General features: G+C 45.3%; 1 protein-coding gene and 1 long non-coding RNA gene across 2 annotated transcripts; both read left to right on the forward strand.

Annotated features, from left to right (window-relative positions):
* The first annotated feature begins 546 nt into the window (after positions 1-546).
* LOC139024370 (protein CASP-like) lies at positions 547-6,843 on the forward strand. The gene is made up of 4 exons (XM_070439128.1): positions 547-6,116; positions 6,337-6,406; positions 6,510-6,613; positions 6,715-6,843. Exons 1-4 carry the CDS (start codon positions 6,087-6,089, stop codon positions 6,841-6,843), a joined length of 333 nt encoding a protein of 110 aa, XP_070295229.1. The 5' UTR covers positions 547-6,086.
* A 1,557-nt stretch (positions 6,844-8,400) lies between these two features.
* Positions 8,401-9,837, forward strand: LOC112070792 (uncharacterized). The gene is made up of 5 exons (XR_002893971.2): positions 8,401-8,434; positions 8,911-8,967; positions 9,312-9,392; positions 9,488-9,552; positions 9,671-9,837. It is a non-coding gene; the product is annotated as an uncharacterized lncRNA (long non-coding RNA).
* Positions 9,838-17,783: the final 7,946 nt, after the last annotated feature.

A 17,783-nucleotide genomic window follows, 5' to 3' on the forward strand; every position in this document is an offset into this window, starting at 1 on the left:
AGACTGCCGGCAGTATTGGGTAATATTTACAAGATGTAGTTAGTTCTCATACGTTTGTATATTGATGAATTCTGAAGTTTATTGGACGTGTCATTTACGTTGTTTTTACATGACATGGAATCTACAGTACATGCTCAGGCATTGACTGTTTCCCTCACGGCGCTTATGCTCTTTATCGTTGAATCAAACGATACATCTACAAGACAAGATTACACACAATATCTCTTGGCACTATATCCAAAATCACAGAATATCGCTTAGAACTATCTATTTGATTAGGGGTTTCTAAACTTTTTCAGCTCAAGACCCAAATGAGAAATTGACCATCTTCCCGTGAACAAAATCATCCTACAACGACCCAAATTAAGAAGAAATAGTATGTGATTATAGATGTATTCTCATAATTCGGGACCCACCTCACTTGCCCAGGGCCCGCTTTGGGTCCCCACCTATATTTTAAGAAACCCTTAACTAGATCAGAAAGTATCTCTTGGCACTATCTCTAGATCAGAGAAGTATCTCTTGCAACTATTCTCCTAGATCAGAGAGTATCTCTTGCACTATTCTCCTAGATCAGAGAGATATCTTCTTTGGCACTATCTCCTAGATCGGAAAGTATCTCTTGGCACTATCTCCTAGATCAGAGAGTATCTCTTGCCACTATCTCCTAGATCAGAGTATCTATATCTCCCAATGTCTTATGGTGTCTCGTTGGGGCAACAGCATGCTTTCCCTTTCACAGGCTCCACATACACCGGCGCCCCATACACCGGCGCCTCATACACCGGCGCCCCATACACCGGCGCCCCATACACCGGCGCCCCATACACCGGCGCCCCATACACCGGCGCCTCATACACAGGCGCCCCATACACAGGCGCCCCATACACAGGCGCCACATACACCGCCGCCACATACACCGGCGCTGTCTGAAGAACACGGTGCAGTGAAGTCATACAGGGGGCCTTGATGTACAGCAGGGGGCTTTTAGAAGAATCACTGTACCTTGTTGCTGCTGTCTATTTTTCCTGTTAGTCGGTATGTTTTGTCAAAATGGTGTCTGGTGATAGGAAATAGACTCATGACAACTAGTCTTGATTGATCTCGGCCCAGAGAATCATCTCTGCCGAATTGAGATTGAAAGAGTATATATTTAAGGAAATAAGGAAGTGTTCTTTTACAGAGTTGTATCCGTCGTGTCCCTTATGTTGTCTGCTCCATACATTACAGACTGTATGGCCTCGCCAAGCTCCGAAGCATTATCCATCCATCATAACACTGTTATTGATTGATCTGATATAGTAATACTGTTGTTATGCAGTGGTAGAAGCAGCCCGTTTCCATAGCAGCCATAACAGACCCATCCATAGACACACCAAGCACTTATTGTGACTGGGGGGCTGCTAAGCAAGCCCCTCCTGTTCAGCTCAGCACTCCAAGGAACTCTGGGAAATGTATGCCTTTCACACGTGGTTCCAAACCAAACACGGGCTCTTTACTCACGACCTGCAGCCCAGCACGACACTGCTTCTTTATACTGTGTTTGACTTACAACGCCTGTTGACAACACTTAGCCAGCAGCACCCAGGGGACCTGGTTCTAAACCAAAACCCTTCATTATACTGCGTCTCCTTAGCCAATCTCCTGACATCATTTCACACCTCTCACCATTGGTTAGAAACCAAAAGTCCATATATATTTCTTGATTAATCACAATTTCAGAAAGGAATCAGGGTTACTGTGCTACGGTATTCCCTACATCTGCATGACGACATCTCATTACAACGTAYCCCTACTCCCTGATGTCCAATGGCTGGTAACCCTGAACCATTAAAAATGGTTTGAATACAGCACCATTTCAGACACACAGTGTACTATTACTATATTGTAGCATCACAGCTGCTTTATAACAGGTGTTCATACCGTCTGTAATGTAGGTGCAGTTTACCATAGTCCACTTCTATCTCGAATCGATGTTTGTTATGATCTGACGGAATCCTATTTAGTAAGTCGTTTATATCGTCACGGAAACCAAATGGGTGCCGTCTGTGTCAGGTCAGATGTCCTGTCAGTATGATGCAGTCAGGATTGACCGTCACTCTCTGTATGACTGGCCGCACTTCCCAGGGCCGACAGCTGTTCTCCAAACGGCTCCTTGTTCTCGACATAATGCACCGAGTCTCTAAAAGGCATTTATCTTGTGCTTCTCTCCTCATCCACTGCCAATGGACCGGTCTCTCTAATCATTTTTCATGAAGACTGTCGGAACAAATTGCATCGATTGTCATCTTAGTTTTTTTGGTACTTTTTTTTGGGCTTATTTGTGTTTCTCAGCACCTTTGCTGTCAACATTTAAAGGGTCAAGTTTGGTGGCATTCAAGAGATTCTGTGTAGAAGGGGATCTGCTGTGTGTTTGGTTGTACGTGTCTTTTGGGTTGGTTATCTACACAGTCAGTTTCCTCTAGGAGGTGGTCACTTTCTGGAAGCCTAAGTCGAGTTTTCAGATTAGACTGTACGAGGTTCCGCCTGCAGTGTCTGATGGGAAGATGGGAAAAGGTTGTTTTGTGATAAATATTCTAATCTGGCTTTTACCTGCTGAACAATTTGATGTTATTGTCCAATTTGATTGGGTTTATTTTGTTTGGTGAGGGAGGGAGGGAGGGAGGGGAATTCAGGAATTTTCCATCCACAGATATTTTTCTATAAAGCTAAATCAGATGATTCTATACACTGTCGTATAAAACGCTGTACAGATGCAACAGACTGTATGTCATGTTAAAGTCTCCTGAAGTTGTAAAACATTGTTATTGTTCGTTCTATTGAAGTAGTAGTAGTTGTTAGTGTATGTGGTTGTAGAGGCGGTCTGGACCGCACCACTGGACTCCATATCAGGACTAGAAAAAACAATGCTCTGTTTTCTAATACTTTTTAAAAGACATGTTATTGAAGTGGATTTTTGTAAGAAGGAAAATACTTTCAGAATCATTGGTATACACAGCACACACACACACACACACACACTTCCTCTTTCTCACAGCACAATACACATCACACTGGAGAATGTTGTGTTTATCGGGCCCCTATCTATGCCCCTCATGGAACGCTCCTATTTCAGGCTGTTAGTTGACACTCACACCTCTCATATATATATATAATATATGAATATAATCATTTTGTTTCTACCTTGTCTGTCTCTACTGGCTCTGCTCTGTCAGTAGCTGGATGAGGAGACTGGCTAGAATGGCCCAGTTAGTAAAAGGCACTGGACCAGGGTTGGAGTCAAGTCCATTTAAATTCCTGTCAATTCAGAAAGTAAACCAAATTCTAAATGTTCCCCAATTTGAAAAAGCATCGAAGATAAGTGGAATTTCAGTATGCTTCCTGAATAAAATGTCATTTAAATAGAATTGACCCCCAACGCTGCACTGGACTGACTTCCTATTTATTGAATTGTCATACTGTCCAGTCATTAGCTGGCTACTTGTGGTTTGGACAATGGATTCCCATAATGAGATTACCAAGTCCGCTTGAACGTTTCCTGTTTCCTGGTATTATTTCTGACCAGAACACACTAATGGGTCTTTATGGAAAAAGCAGTTGTATACAGAGATTAAGCATTTTTCAAGTTAAAATATCAACCAAAAAAAAAAAGGTTGTTCCGATCACTGCACAAAATCCACATATCATTCACAAGCTAAGCCACGTTCTATTTAATATTCTTATCAATATGATATCAGCCATTTAAGATGAAATGAAACTTTGGTTGAAGTGAACTTTTGGTGAGAAACGTCTAACCCAAATTCTCCCTACACCGTTTCCCACTCTTGAGATCAGCACAGAGTAAGTTGTAAACCAAAATGAAGAGATGGGGTTTATCCTTACCTCTTCACAAAGCTTTAATATGCTTTCGGTGGCTTGAACCAATCATTTGTTTGTGTCAGTTCAGAGTGAAGCGTTATAATTTGTTATTTTCTGTCAGCAACCATTTGTTGTTGAAGTCTTCTCATCCTATTCCCGGTCACTTGTTTGTGTTTCAGTGTATTCAACCCGGTCTCAGAGCATTTTGTATTATTCTGTGCGTAAATCCGTGACACTCCATTGAGTCGAATATGTTACAGATGGGCATATAACGCGAACGTCTAGCAACCCGAAGGTTGCGAGTTCGAATCTCATCACGGACAACTTTAGCGTTTTGTTAATTCGTAACATTGTACTTTTGCAAATTCGTAACATATATATTACGAATTGTAATTCGTAACATATCATACAAAATGGGGGATGGACATCCACAAATTAATACCATATGAAACGTAACATATCATCGAAATTGGAGCGTCTCGGATTTACATACAGAAAAATACGAAATGCTCTGAGACCAGGTTGGTGTTTTGTATGGTTGTTAAAAGGATGACTAGGAGATCCTAGCTAGCACTTGGGGTTGCTCCAAACATTTTTCTGAACCTGCTTTCATTGGCCTTGCCTTGGGTTTGCTTGTTTCCGTTGAATATTTTTCTGTCATGTTGTCTGTTCTCAGCGCTGTAAGACAGCCCCTTACACAACATGGAGAAGCAATATCACTGTAATAAACATGTAGTGTTGTTAATAGGATTATTCACTTGCACTCTAGGTGTAATAATTGAAGTAAATCTCTTTTATACAAACACAGATGGCGTTGTCTTTGTTTGAAGTTTCTGCCATCTCATTCCCTACTGAAGGATGTGACGCCACGATGCTCTACAATTACTTTGTTGACCTCGTTTCCCTCGGGTCATCTTTTAACTGGGGCGGCAGGTAACCTAGCGGTTAAGAGAGTTGGGCCAGTAGCCCGAAAGGTCGCTGGTTCGAATCCCCGAGCAGACTAAAAGGGAAATCTGTCGATATGCCCTTGAGTAAGGCAGTTAACCCCCTAACTGTTCCTGTAAGTCGGTCTGGATAAGAGCATCTGCTAAATTACTAAAATGTAAACGTTAAATCAGGATTATACCTCTAGGGCCATTCGTTCCAGTCAGACTGGTTTGGATTTCTCCCTGAACAATATGGCTGACATTTTCACCCCATTCTGGATCTTTGAGGGTTCAAAAATGTACCTTTTTTTTTTAATGACATCGCACACAGAGAGGGACAGACACACACACACAGAGACACACACACACAGAGAGACAGACACACACACACACACACAGAGAGACAGACACACACACACACAGAGAGAGACAGACACACAGACAGACAGACAGACACACACACACACAGAGACAGACACAGAGACAGACAGACACACACACACAGAGAGAGACAGACACACACAGACAGACACACACAGAGACATTTTAGGCAGAAGCCTAACTTTGAAAGTGTCCTTTTAACAAACAAGCCAGTTAGGACAGAACTTTGTTTAGACAAGAACCTGTTTCGTCCTGTGTTTGGTAAATTCTTCAGCACCTGTTTCATCCTGTGTTTGGTAAGTGTTCATCAGCACCTGTTTCGTCCTGTTTTTGGTAAGTGTTCTTCAGCACCTGTTTCGTCCTGTGTTTGGTAAGTGTTGCATCAGCACCTGTTTCGTCCTGTGTTTGGTAAGTGTTCATCAGCACCTGTTTCGTCCTGTGTTGGTAAGTGTTCTTCAGAACCTGTTTCGTCCTGTGTTTGGTAAGTGTTCTTCAAAAGCACCTGTTTCGTCCTGTGTTTGGTAAGTGTTCATCAGCACCTGTTTCGTCCTGTGTTTGGTAAGTTCTTCAGCACCTGTTTCGTCCTGTGTTCTTCAGAAGCCCAGGTAAAATGTCTCGTGGAGTAATCGAGACCCACGGCTGTTGACGTCTGAACCCGCTAAGTGACTGACTGAGGAGCTACATATGACCAGAACGTACAGATGTTATATGTGTCTGAAAAGGAATTGAATGCATTGTAAGCCTCAGCACTGATGATCTGTAATGATGTGTGTTTAACCGGGCTGTCCTCTGTCTCCACGTGTTCCCTCCACAGGACGCTATGCTGACCTGCAACTGGAGTTCTCGTCTGCGGTCCGGAACAGCGCCGAGCAGAAGGAGCTCATCCTCAAACTGGAACACGACCTGAGCAGCATCCAGAACATGTCCTCCCTGTCACGCCCTGATGCTGAGGTTAGTCGTTCACCTCCATGACCCTGCGACATCACCACCAGCCTGGTGTTAGTCTCCCCATCACTGGGATGCACATAGGTCCCTATTCAGACGAGAGAAGTTGACTTAAGTCCGAATCGGGTCCTGAACCCCAAATGACCCCATGTCTAATCTGTTCTTATTAGTGTAAAGAATTTAAATGCGCTTTAAATAAATATTGATTTCATGTTTTCTCCACCAGGGGTCTGACCTGACTAGCATGATTGACAGCATCCCTGAGCCAATCAGAGAGGCCACTGCCATGTTTACAGGTATGTCGTATGAGTCTGTGTGAGGTGTGTGTATAACGGTGGGGTGTGGTCGGTAACGGTGCCGGGGTGTGTCTGTAACAGTGCTGTCCCCCCCCCCCCCCAGGTGTGGCCCCCCAGGGGGAGCTGCCTCAAGGCCAGATGGACTCTCTCTCTCCATATCTCCAGCCAGAGAGAGAGTTCCGCTCACGCAACCAGGAGCTGGGAGCTGTGAGTCCCACTCTATTATATATATGTATATATATACACACACACACACACTGACTTTCCACCCTCCTTTCTTAACCCCCTTCCTCTCTCTGTTCCTCCAGGAGAGTCGTTCCGTGCAGGTGACCATGCAGGCCCTGCAGAGTGAGCTGGACAGCCTGCGTGCCGAGCACATCATAGGCTCTATGAGAAGTACTCAAGTTCCTCCAGAGCTACCCTGGCAGGGTGAGTAGGTTCCTCCAGAGCTACCCTGGCAGGGTGAGTAGGTTCTCCCAGAGCTACCCTGGCAGGGTGAGTAGGTTCCTCCAGAGCTACCTTGGCAGGTGAGTAGTGTCCTCCTGAGCTACCCTCAGTGGTGAGTAGGTTCCTCCTGAGCTACCCTTGCGAGGGTGAGTAGGTTCCTCCAGAGCTATCCCTTGAGGGGTGAGTAGGTTCTCCAAGCTACCCTGGCAGGGTGAGTAGGTTCCTCCAGAGCTACCCTGGCAGGGTGATAGGTTCCTCCAGAGCTACCCTGGCAGGGTGAGTAGGTTCCTCCAGAGCTACCCTGGCAGGGTGAGTAGGTTCCTCCAGAGCTACCCTGGCAGGGTGAGTAGTTTCCTCCCTAAGGAGCTACCCTGGCAGGTGAGTAGGTTCCTCAGAGTACCCTGGTCAGGTAGTAGGGTTTCCTCCAGAGCTACCCTGGCAGGTTGAGTAGGATCCTCCAGAGCTACCCTGGCAGGGTGAGTAGGTTCTTTAGAGCTACCCTGGCAGGGTGAGTAGGTTCCTCCAGAGCTACCCTGGCAGGGTGAGGAGTTTCCTCCAGAGCTACCCTGGCAGGGTGAGTAGGTTCTTTCAGAGCTACCCTGGCAGGTGAGTAGTTTCCTCCAGAGCTACCCTGGCAGGGTGGATAGTTTCCTTCCAGAGCTACCCTGGCAGGTGAGTTAGGTTCCTCCAGAGCTACCCTGGCAGGGTGAGTAGCTGCCAGCCACCCATCACTTCAGAAGAGCAGGGGTGTATTCATTAGTCGCTGATCATAGCAAAAATATTTGGCCTATTGTGTTAAACGTTTTGCTTCGTAAATCGGTTCCTTTATCTCTAGGAACCAAACGGGAGGAGTAACGTCTTGACTCGTTTGATTATCTGTCAGAGGTTTCACCAAAGCGTTTTTTATGGTTGTTGGTAGTTGGGCTAAGCAACCGATTCTGTTTAATTTAGCCGAATGTGTCGGGGAAAACGGTTTCCGTTTCAAAATGTTTTTGCAACAGACTAAACATTTTGCTGCGGTCTGCGACGAATGACCTCTCTGTTGTAGTGTTGTTTTCTTTTGACTGACTTCCTGACTGACGTATCTGTCTCCCCCTACAGGCTGGACTGACTTCCTGACTGACTGATCTGTCTCCCCCTACAGGCTGGACTGACTTCCTGACTGACTAATCTGTCTCCCCCTACAGCTGGACTGACTTCCTGACTGACTGATCTGTCTCCCCTTACAGGCTGGACTGACTTCCTGTGACTGACTGATCTGTCTCCCCCTACCAGGCTGGGACTGACTTCCTGACTGGACTAATCTGTCTTCCCCTACAGGCTGGACTGACTCCTGACTGACTAATCTGTTTCCCCCTATAGGCTGGACTGGACTTCCTGACTGACTAATCTGTCTCCCCCTATTAGGCTGGACTGACTTCCTGACTGACAATCTGTCTCCCCCTACAGGCTGGACTGACTTCCTGACTGACTAATCTGTCTCCCCTATAGGCTGGAGCAGTGATGAGCTACGTTACGGTAGGTGCGTTACTCCTCCCAGTATTGAGAGACTGGACCCCTTCGCCTCTCTTCAGCAAGAGGGTGAGGGACAACCACACAGGCACTTTTAGGGCAGATTGTGCTAGTTGGCAGTATGTGGTGATGTGTAGTTGGGCGTATGGTGGTTGATGTGTATTGGGCAGTATTGTGATTGTGGATTGGGCAGTATGTGTGATGTGTATTGGCAGTAGTTGCTGATGTGTATTGGGCGAGTATTGTGTTGATGTGTATTGGGCAGTATGTGTGTGATGGTGTATTGGCAGTATGTGCTGAGTGTGTATTGGCAGTATGTTGTGATGTTTATTGGCAGTATGTGTGTGATGTGTATTGGGCAGTATGTGCTGATGTGTATTGGGCAGTATGTGGCTGATGTTGTATTGGGCAGTATGTGGTTGATGTGTATTGGGCAGTATGTTGGTGATGTGTATTGGGCAGTATGTGTTGATGTGTATTGGGCAGTATGTGGTGATGTGTGTGTTGTTGTTGTTGTTGTTGAGACTCATCATGTGTGTTTACAGGAACGCCAGCGCAGATACCTGAGCCTCAGCCCCTGGGACAAGGTTACACTCAGCCTGGTGAGTCTCTCACACACACACACACACACACACACACACACACACACACACACACAGGGGCTGTATGTACTGTATGTGTATATATACAGTATGTATGTATATTATTGTACTGCTCTAGGGATATCATTTACTATTATGTACTGATTTTTACCTTACATTTGTTTATTCTTTATGCGATGCGCACTGCAGAGAACACCAGAAGAAGAGTGATCATTTAATTACCACAGTGAATTATTCTAATGTTTGTTTATGCGTCAATTAATCCCAAAAGGGACGGGTTGCCAACTGACGTTCACAGATAGATATGTGTGAACAAACGGTAGTAATTCACCCATGTGTTTTAGGGTCGTGGTATTCTCTCCAACAAGATGGCCAGAACCATTGCTTTCTTTTACACCCTCTTCCTGCATTGCCTGGTCTTCCTGGTATGTAACCTTTCACCTCCCACCACCACAGTGCCCATTGGCTATTCAGAGATGTCAGTGCTGATGTCATAATGTGTGTTTGTCTGTGTTCTCAGGTGCTGTATAAGACTGCCTGGAGTGAGAGCATCGGTCGAGACTGCTCGGCCTTCTGTGCTAAGAAGTGAGTACTTCATTCTGTCTTCCTCCCCGCGAGCAGAACAGCGGTGTCAGTTAGGCTTGCCTTTCATTCTATCCATCTCTTCTTCTTTCAATCCCCTCCCCTCTTGTCCGTCTGCCAGGTACTCGGATCACCTACATCGTTTCCATGAGAACGGGGACAACCTGTGATGAGCACGTGGCAGTGATGTCAACAGGGATGTCAACAAGTTGTCGTGGCGAGGCTAAGGACAGACTGGAAAAGCAGCTTTATTTTCTCCAGTAGCTGCTTTTGCCCACTATGGGGTGTGCTTTCTCTCTGCTGGGGGGGGAGGGGGGGGGAAGAGAGAGACTAAGGGGAAGTGGCTGACATGCAAACTCAAATTACAATTTCCAATTAGGTTAAGAGTTTGGTTAAGGTTAGGGTTAATGTAAAAGTCAGTTATAGATGTTGACTAGTCAGGCTGTCAGAAAAATCCCCTTAGGCTCTCTCCCCAGTGTCAAGGCATAGAAACTAACTGCTTATGAAAGAGAATTTAACCAAGTTTGTCAGACATTTTGTCACACCTTAGACCATGTTGTGTGAAAATGTCAAACTTTGATTTAAAGAGTAAACTATTCGTCTAAGGTCTTGGATAGTCCTCTGCTACTTTAACATTGATATGTTAAAGAAGAATGTTAATTAACTAAAGACAATAATTTTTAAGAGAAGTTGAGAATCTGTATTTGATAGAAATTGATTAAAGTTTAAATCGAACTTAACAATGGTGTCTTACCATTTGCTAGTACCAAAAGGGATCAATATGTTTAGTTTTGCTATGTTCTGTCCTAGCCTGTAGTCTCCTATACTGATATTATTAAACAAGTGATTTTGATGAATGAAGAACTGATTGACAAGAGGGGTGTTTGGTTTCCTTTGATTTGGGTCATTTTTAGGGTGTTGAGGAATATTGTGAAAGTACGTGTGTATTTGTGAAAGGATTTGAATATTACAATTGCAATACAACTTAAAGAGATCATGTTTAAAGATGAAGTTCCATCTTTGGCTTTTACATTTCCCTCTTTGAGATTACATAGTTGAGTAAAATGGGAAGAATTATCACAGCACCTGTAATTGCTATAAATCTGATTTATCACAGCACCTGTAATTGCTATAAATCTGAATAATCACAGCACCTGTAATTGCTATAAATCTGATTTATCACAGCACCTGTAATTGCTATAAATCTGATTTATCACAGCACCTGTAATTGCTATAAATCTGATTTATCACAGCACCTGTAATTGCTATAAATGTCTGAATTGAACTAGATTGGCAGTATGGTTTAACTTGTATCTTATGTTGAAGTGTATCTGTGTCATGACATGCTGTTGTTTTCTTGGGGTGGGTGTCCAGGCAGGGACGTTGTTTCCAGTCAGATGAATAGGGGTGATGTGGTTGTGTTGAGGGGTCTTTGGCTCCTAGATTGATGGATTTAGACAGATGACATCACACAGGTCATGATTTCTGTTGCAGTAGTTCACATGAAGGTTTGCTGAGTCTCATGTGATTGACTTATGATGAAATAGATTCTTATATTCCAACCTCCTCCCTCCACTTGCTGTTAGGATATGTACTAACTTGAGCTGCAAACCATATATCACTCATCACCATTCGCTATCATTCTAAATAAACTCTATGCATTTACCTGTGTGTTTTGGTCACAATGTGGGATGTCACAATATGTGGAATGATGAACCTTTATTTAAGCAGGGAGTCATAGAAATGGAATCAATTTATATGGATGTTACAATGTGAATCATAATGACGTCACAATGATCAATGTCTAAGTGATGTCACAATGAGTGATGTCAGATTCATAATGATGTCACAATAAGTGGTGCCAAAATGTTCAATGTCACATCAATGCTTAATGTTACAGTGGACGATGTCAAAGTGAATGTTGTCTCAGTATGGGATAAAACTTTTTTTTTTTTGTCATATTGTGTCACACTAATGGTGTTTTCAACACAACTGGTGAGGTGTTCAAAACAACTGGGAACTCGGATATCTCCGACTAAAGTGCGTTCAAGACAACTGGGAAACTTGGGGGGGAGAGGGGGGTTGAGCTCCAATAGTTTTTTTTGAATGGTCATCAAACTCAGAATTCAGAATTTTGGAACTCGGGCCTCTTTCTAGAGCTCCGACCTGAAGATCACTGACGTCAGGATTAGATGTTGTATTTTCCAGAGTTCCCAGTTGTCCTGAAAGCACCATGGGAACTCGCAAAAAAACGAGGTCAAATCCTGACGTCAGTGATCTTCAGGTCAGAAAGTCAAGAGTTCTAGAAAGATGCCCGTGTTTACAACTTGGAATCTGCGTTCGAGCGGATCACTTTGTGTTGCATTATCGGGGTAAAAATCGGCAGGTTTGCGTCTACATGTCGACTTCGTGAACATGATCAAAAGTCATGACGTTTTGACTGCAGTCGACTGCATGTTTCTGCACTTTGCTCTAGATCACATTCATCCCACAGCCATCGCCTGCATTGTGGGAGGCTCTAATGTCAACCAATCATTAAGGCGTTTTTGTTTGACCCACGCGAACGTGACCAAAGAAATGACTGAACTGGAACCAACTTTGCAGCGATTCATGTCGCCTATACAGCGGATATATATATACACATAAATGTGATATTTGATGTTCTCTCGCACTAATTGTTTGTACACACATGGTTTCAGTCTGAGTGGGTATGGGGCTTGGTGACGTGTTTATTTCAACGTTATGAAGAAACAGTTTTATAAAACCATGGCAACGCTGCCACGTTGATCTGAGCCTTGCTGTTGGACTTCCGGCTGTCGCAGATGCACCTCCCCCCCAACTTCACTCTTCGACTTTGGTCTCCAGTCAATTGCTCGAGGCCTACCACTCAAACGTTTGATGTGTTGGTAATGAGAGGTCTCTTGTCTACGGTATGAGGGGGTTGTGGGAGGTCTCAGGTCTACGGTATGAGGGTGTTGTGGGAGGTCTACGGTTTGAGGGGGTTGTGGGAGGTCTCTTGTCTACGGTTTGAGGGGGTTGTGGGAAGGTCTCAGTCTACGGTAATGAGGGTGTTGTGGGACGGTCTACGCGTTTGAGGGGGTTGTGGGAGGGTCTCAGGTCTAGGGTATGAGGGTTGTGGAGGTTCGGGTCTACGGTTTGAAGGGGGTTGTGGGAGGTCTCAAGGTTGTTCTATCGGTTTGAGGGGGTTGTGGGAGGTTCAGGTCATGGTATGAGGGGGTTGTGGGAGGTCTATCGGTTTGAGGGGGTTGTGGGAGGTCTCAGGTTACGGTATGAGGGGTTGTTCGTGGGAGGATTCTCAGGTCTAACGGTTTGAGGGGGTTGTGGGAGAGTCTCAGGATCTATGGTATGAGGGGGTTGTGGTAGGTCTACGGTTTGGGAGGCGGTTGTGGAGGTCTAGGTCTAGCTGGTATGCGGGGGTTGTGGGAGGTCTCAGGTCTACGGTATGAGGGGGTTGTGGGAGGTCTAACGGTATGAGGGGGTTGTGGTGGAAGTCTAGGTCTATGGTATGGAGGGGGTTGTGGGAGGTCTCAGGTTACGGTTTGAAGGGGTTGTGGGAGGTTACGGTATGAGGGGGTTGTGGGAGTATTACGGTAATGAGGGGGTTGTGGGAAGTCTCAGGTCTACGGTATGAGGGGGTTGTGGGAGGTCTACGGTCTTGTGTGTGCTTCTGAGTGAGGCTGATTAGGCTGCATTATTCATGTGAGCAGTCCCCTTAAGAGTTCTAACGTCTCCAAACCTCTTACTGGATCATTCAACTTTAACGAGGCGTTCTGACCACAGGCAACCCCCCCCGCCCCCACACACACACAACCACATCCGATGGCTTCCTCCCCAGACCATCTCACATCCACCCTCCAGTCAGCATAATCACACTGGCCTGATCCAATCTTCAGAGACTTCAATTCACTTTTTCCTCCCCAATTTACCTGCCATCTAATCCCTCCCCCCACCTGCCACTCACATCTAATCAGTGCATCCTCTATTCAGAGCTCCCTCTTGCTCAGTCAGTCATCCAGTCTTCCTCCTCTCATCAACCTCTCCATAAATATTCACTTCCGTCTGAAATAACAGTATAGTTCTTAATGAGTCTGTGTTGTTTTAACTGCGGCGGAGGAATCGTCTCAAATGGCACTTCCTCAATAATGCGTAGTTTGGATGGGTCAAATCAAATCAAATGTTAAATCAATCAAAGCAAGTGTTATTGTGGGTGTAGTGAAATGCTTGTGTTCCTAGCTCCAACAGTGCAGTAATATCTAACAAATCACAGCAATACACACATCTAAAAGTAAAATGATGGAATTAAAAAATTGATAAATATTAGGACGAGCAATGTCAGAGTGGCATTGACTAAAATACAGTAGAATAGAATACGGTATGTAAACATTATTAAAGTGACTAGTGTTCCATTATTAATGTGACCAGGGATTCCATGTCTGTATATAGGGCAGCAGCCTGTAAGGTGCAGGGTTGAGTAACCGGATGGTAGCCGACTAGTGATGGCTATTTAACAGGTCTCAAGGTCTGATGGCCTGGAGATAGAAGCTGCTTTTCAGTCTCTCGGTCCCAGCTTTGATGCTCCTCTACGGACCTCGCCTTCTGGATGATAGCGGGGTGAACAGGCCGTGGCTCGGGTGGTTGATGTCATTGATGATTTTCTTTTTGGCTCCCAAGTGGCGCAGCGMTCTAAGACACTGCATCTCAGTGCTTGAGGCGTCACTACAGACACTCTGGTTCGATTCAAGGCTGTATCGCAACCGGCCGTGACTGGGAGTCCCATTGGGCGGTGCACAATTGGCCCAGCGTTGTCCGGGTTTGGCCGTCATTGTAAATAAGAATTTGTTCTTAACTGACTTGCCTAGTTACATAAAGGTTAAATAAATAATAATTTAAAATTTAAAAAAGTATTTTTGGCGTTCCTGTGACATCGGGTGCTGTAGGTGTCTTGGAGGGCAGGCAGTGTGCCCCCGGTGATGCGTTGGGTAGACCGCACCACCCTCTGGAAAGCCCTGTGGATGCGGGCGATACAGTTGCCGTAACAGGCGGTGATACAGCCCGACAGGATGCTCTCAATTGTGCATCTGTAACAGTTTGTGAGGGTTTTAGGGGCCAAGCCAAAATTCTTTAGCCTCCTGAGGTTGAAGAGGCACTGTTGCGCCTTCTTCACCACACTGTCTGTGTGGGTGGACCATTTCAGATCGTCAGTGATGTGTACGCCGAGGAACTTGAAGCTTTCCACCTTCTCCACTGCGGTTCTGTTGATGTGGATAGGGGGGTGCTCCTTCTGCTGTTTCCTGAAGTCCACGATCAGCTCCTTCATTTTATTGAGGGAGAGGTTATTTTCCTGGCACCACTCCGCCACGGCCCTCACCTCCTCCCTGTAGGCTGTCTCGTCATTGTTGATAATCAGGCCTACCACTATTGTGTCATCTGCAAACTTGATGATTGAGTTGGAGGCGTGCGTGGCCATGCAGTCATGGGTGAACAGGAGGGGGCTGAGCACGCACCCTTGTGGGGCCCCTGTGTTGAGAATCAGTGAAGTCAAGATGTTGTTTACAACCTTCACCACCTGGGGGCGTCCTGTCAGGAAGTCCAGGACCCAGTTGCACAGAGCGGGGTTCAGACCCAGGGCCTCAAGCTTAATGATGAGCTTGGATGGTACTATGGTTTTGGAGGCTGTGCTATACTCAATGAACAACATTCTTACATCGATATTCCTCTTGTCCTATCTAGATATTCCAGATTGGATAGGACAATGTGCAGTGCAATGGCCATTTCATTGTCTGTAGATCTATTGGGGTGATATGCAAATGGATGTGGGTCTAGGGTGTCAGGTAAGGTAGAGGTGATATGATCCTTAACTAGCCTCTCAAAGCACTTCATAATGACAGAAGTGAGTGCTACGGGGCGATAGTCATTTAGTTCAGTTATCTTTGCTTTCTTGAGTACAGGAACAATGGTGGCTATATTGAAGCACGTGGGGACAGCAGAATGGGATAGGGAGAGATTGAATATGTCCATAAACACTCCAGCCAGCTGGTTTGCACATGCTCTGAGGACGCGGCTAGGGATGCCGTCTGGCCTGGCAGCCTTGCGAGGGTTAACACGCTAAACTCTCTTACTGACGTCGGCCACGGAGAATGAGAGCCCACAGTCCTTGGGAGCGGGCCGCGTCGGTGGCACTGTGTTAACCTCAAAACGGGCGAAGAAGGAGTTTAGCTTGTCTGGGAGCAAGACATCGGTGTCCGCGACGTGGCTGGTTTTCCCTTTGTAGTCTGTGATTGTCTGTAGACCCTGCTACATACCTCTTGCATCTGAGCCATTAATTGCGACTCCACTTTGTCTCTGTACTGACATTTTGCCTGTTTGATTGCGTTACGGACTGAATAACTACACTGTTTGTATTCAACCATATTCCCAGTCATCTTGCCATGGTTAAATGTGGTGGTAGGCGCTTTCAGTTTAGTGCGAGTGCTGCCATCTGTCCACGGTCTCTGGTTTGGGTAGGTTTTAATAGTCACAGTGGGAACAACATCCTCTATACACTTCCTGATGAACTCAGTCACCGTGTCCGTGTATACATCAATGTTATTCTCCGAGGCTACCCGGAACAAATCCCAGTCCGCGTGATCAAAACAATCTTGCATGGATTCCGATTGGTCAGACCAGCGTTGAATAGATCTTAGCACGGGTACTTCCTGTTTGAGTTTCTGCCTATAGGAAGGGAGGAGCAAAAGGGAGTTGTGATCTGATTTGCCGAAGGGAGGGCCTTGTAGGCATCCCGGAAGAGAGAATAGCAGTTGTCGAGTGTTTTCCCAGCACGAGTACTACAGTCAATGTGTTGATAGAAGTTCAGTAGCGTTTTCCTCAAATTTGCTATTGTTAAAATCTCCAGCTACAATAAATAAATGGATGTGTGGTTTACAGTTTACATAAAGTCCAGTGTAGTTCCTTGAGGGCCGTCGGGGTATCGGCTTGAGGGGGAATGTACACTGCTGTGACTAACCGAAGAGAATTCACTTGGGAGGTAATACAGTCAGCATTTGATTGTGAGCTATTCTAGGTTAGGTGAACAAAAGGACTTGAGTTAATGTATGTTACCACAATCACACTGAGTAGTTAATCATGAAACATACACCATGCCCTTCTTCTGAGAACCCAGCTGGCTGTGTGGACGGGGACAGTATATTCGGAGAGAGCCATGATTCCGTGAAACAGAGTATGTTACAGTCCCTGATGTCTCTCTGGAAGGAGATCCTCGCCATGAGCTCGTCTACTTTATTGTCCAGAGACTGAACATTAGCGAGTAATATACTCGGAAGGACCATCCTGCCTCCTGAGTCAAACTAGAAGTCCACTCCGAATACCTTTTCTCTGCCGGTGGCATCTTGGAGCCTCTGGGATAAGTTCAATCGCCCTGGGAGGTGCAAACAAAAGATCCAATCTAGGAAAGTTGTATTCCTGGTCGTAATGCTGGTGAGTTACCGCCGCTCTGATATCCAAAAGTTATTTCCGGCTGTATGTAATAACACAAAAAACGTTCTGGGCTAATAATGTAAGAAATAACGCACACAAAAAATAAATTCTGCAAAGTTGCTTAAGAGTTAGAAGCAGAGCTGCCATGTCTGTCGGTGCCATCTTACTTAAGCTCAAAAACACACAATGAAAAATGCAATAAAATAATAGCTAGTTGAAATCCAGACACTTACATGTTGACGTCTGTCTACAACATGCCGTCAGCAGAGGGCGGCAGAGAATCTCTTTATTGACCTCTTCCTGGCTCTCCTCTCACCTTAGCTGTGTCTGTGTTTGTTTGTCTATTTCATTCTGTCTGTCTGTGCGGTTGTCCAGTGTGCATGTGGATAAAGGGATCATTCTGTCTGTCTGTCTGTGTGTTTGTCCAGTGTGCATGTGGATAAAGGCATCATTCTGTCCATGAAGATGGTCAGGACAACATACTGGTAGTAATAGTGCTGTAATGCCCCCAGGCAGGGAGAAAGCTATTGACTGTTCTGTTTCTACCTCACAGTCGACAATACACACGAGCTGCTGCTTCTGCTAATTAGGGTGTTATTTAATCCAACCTGCTGCACTGCTGAAAAATACATGAGAATTGTTTTTTTATTTGATTTATTTCACCTTTATTTAACCAGGTAGCTAGTTGAGAACAAGTTCTCATTTACAACTGCGACCTGGCCAAGATAAAGCAAAGCAGT

This window comes from Salvelinus sp. IW2-2015, unplaced genomic scaffold (assembly GCF_002910315.2).
Source record: "Salvelinus sp. IW2-2015 unplaced genomic scaffold, ASM291031v2 Un_scaffold1427, whole genome shotgun sequence".
NCBI classification, from domain to species: Eukaryota; Metazoa; Chordata; class Actinopteri; order Salmoniformes; family Salmonidae; genus Salvelinus; species Salvelinus sp. IW2-2015.

Bases quoted from the DNA above. Each gene is read 5' to 3' on its own strand.
- LOC139024370 (XM_070439128.1), top strand. From the start codon at position 6,087: ATGTCCTCCCTGTCACGCCCTGATGCTGAG. The intron at 6,117-6,336 runs GTTAGTCGTTCA...TTTCTCCACCAG, and splicing joins TGTCACGCCCTGATGCTGAG to GGGTCTGACCTGACTAGCAT. The intron at 6,407-6,509 runs GTATGTCGTATG...CCCCCCCCCCAG, and splicing joins GGCCACTGCCATGTTTACAG to GTGTGGCCCCCCAGGGGGAG.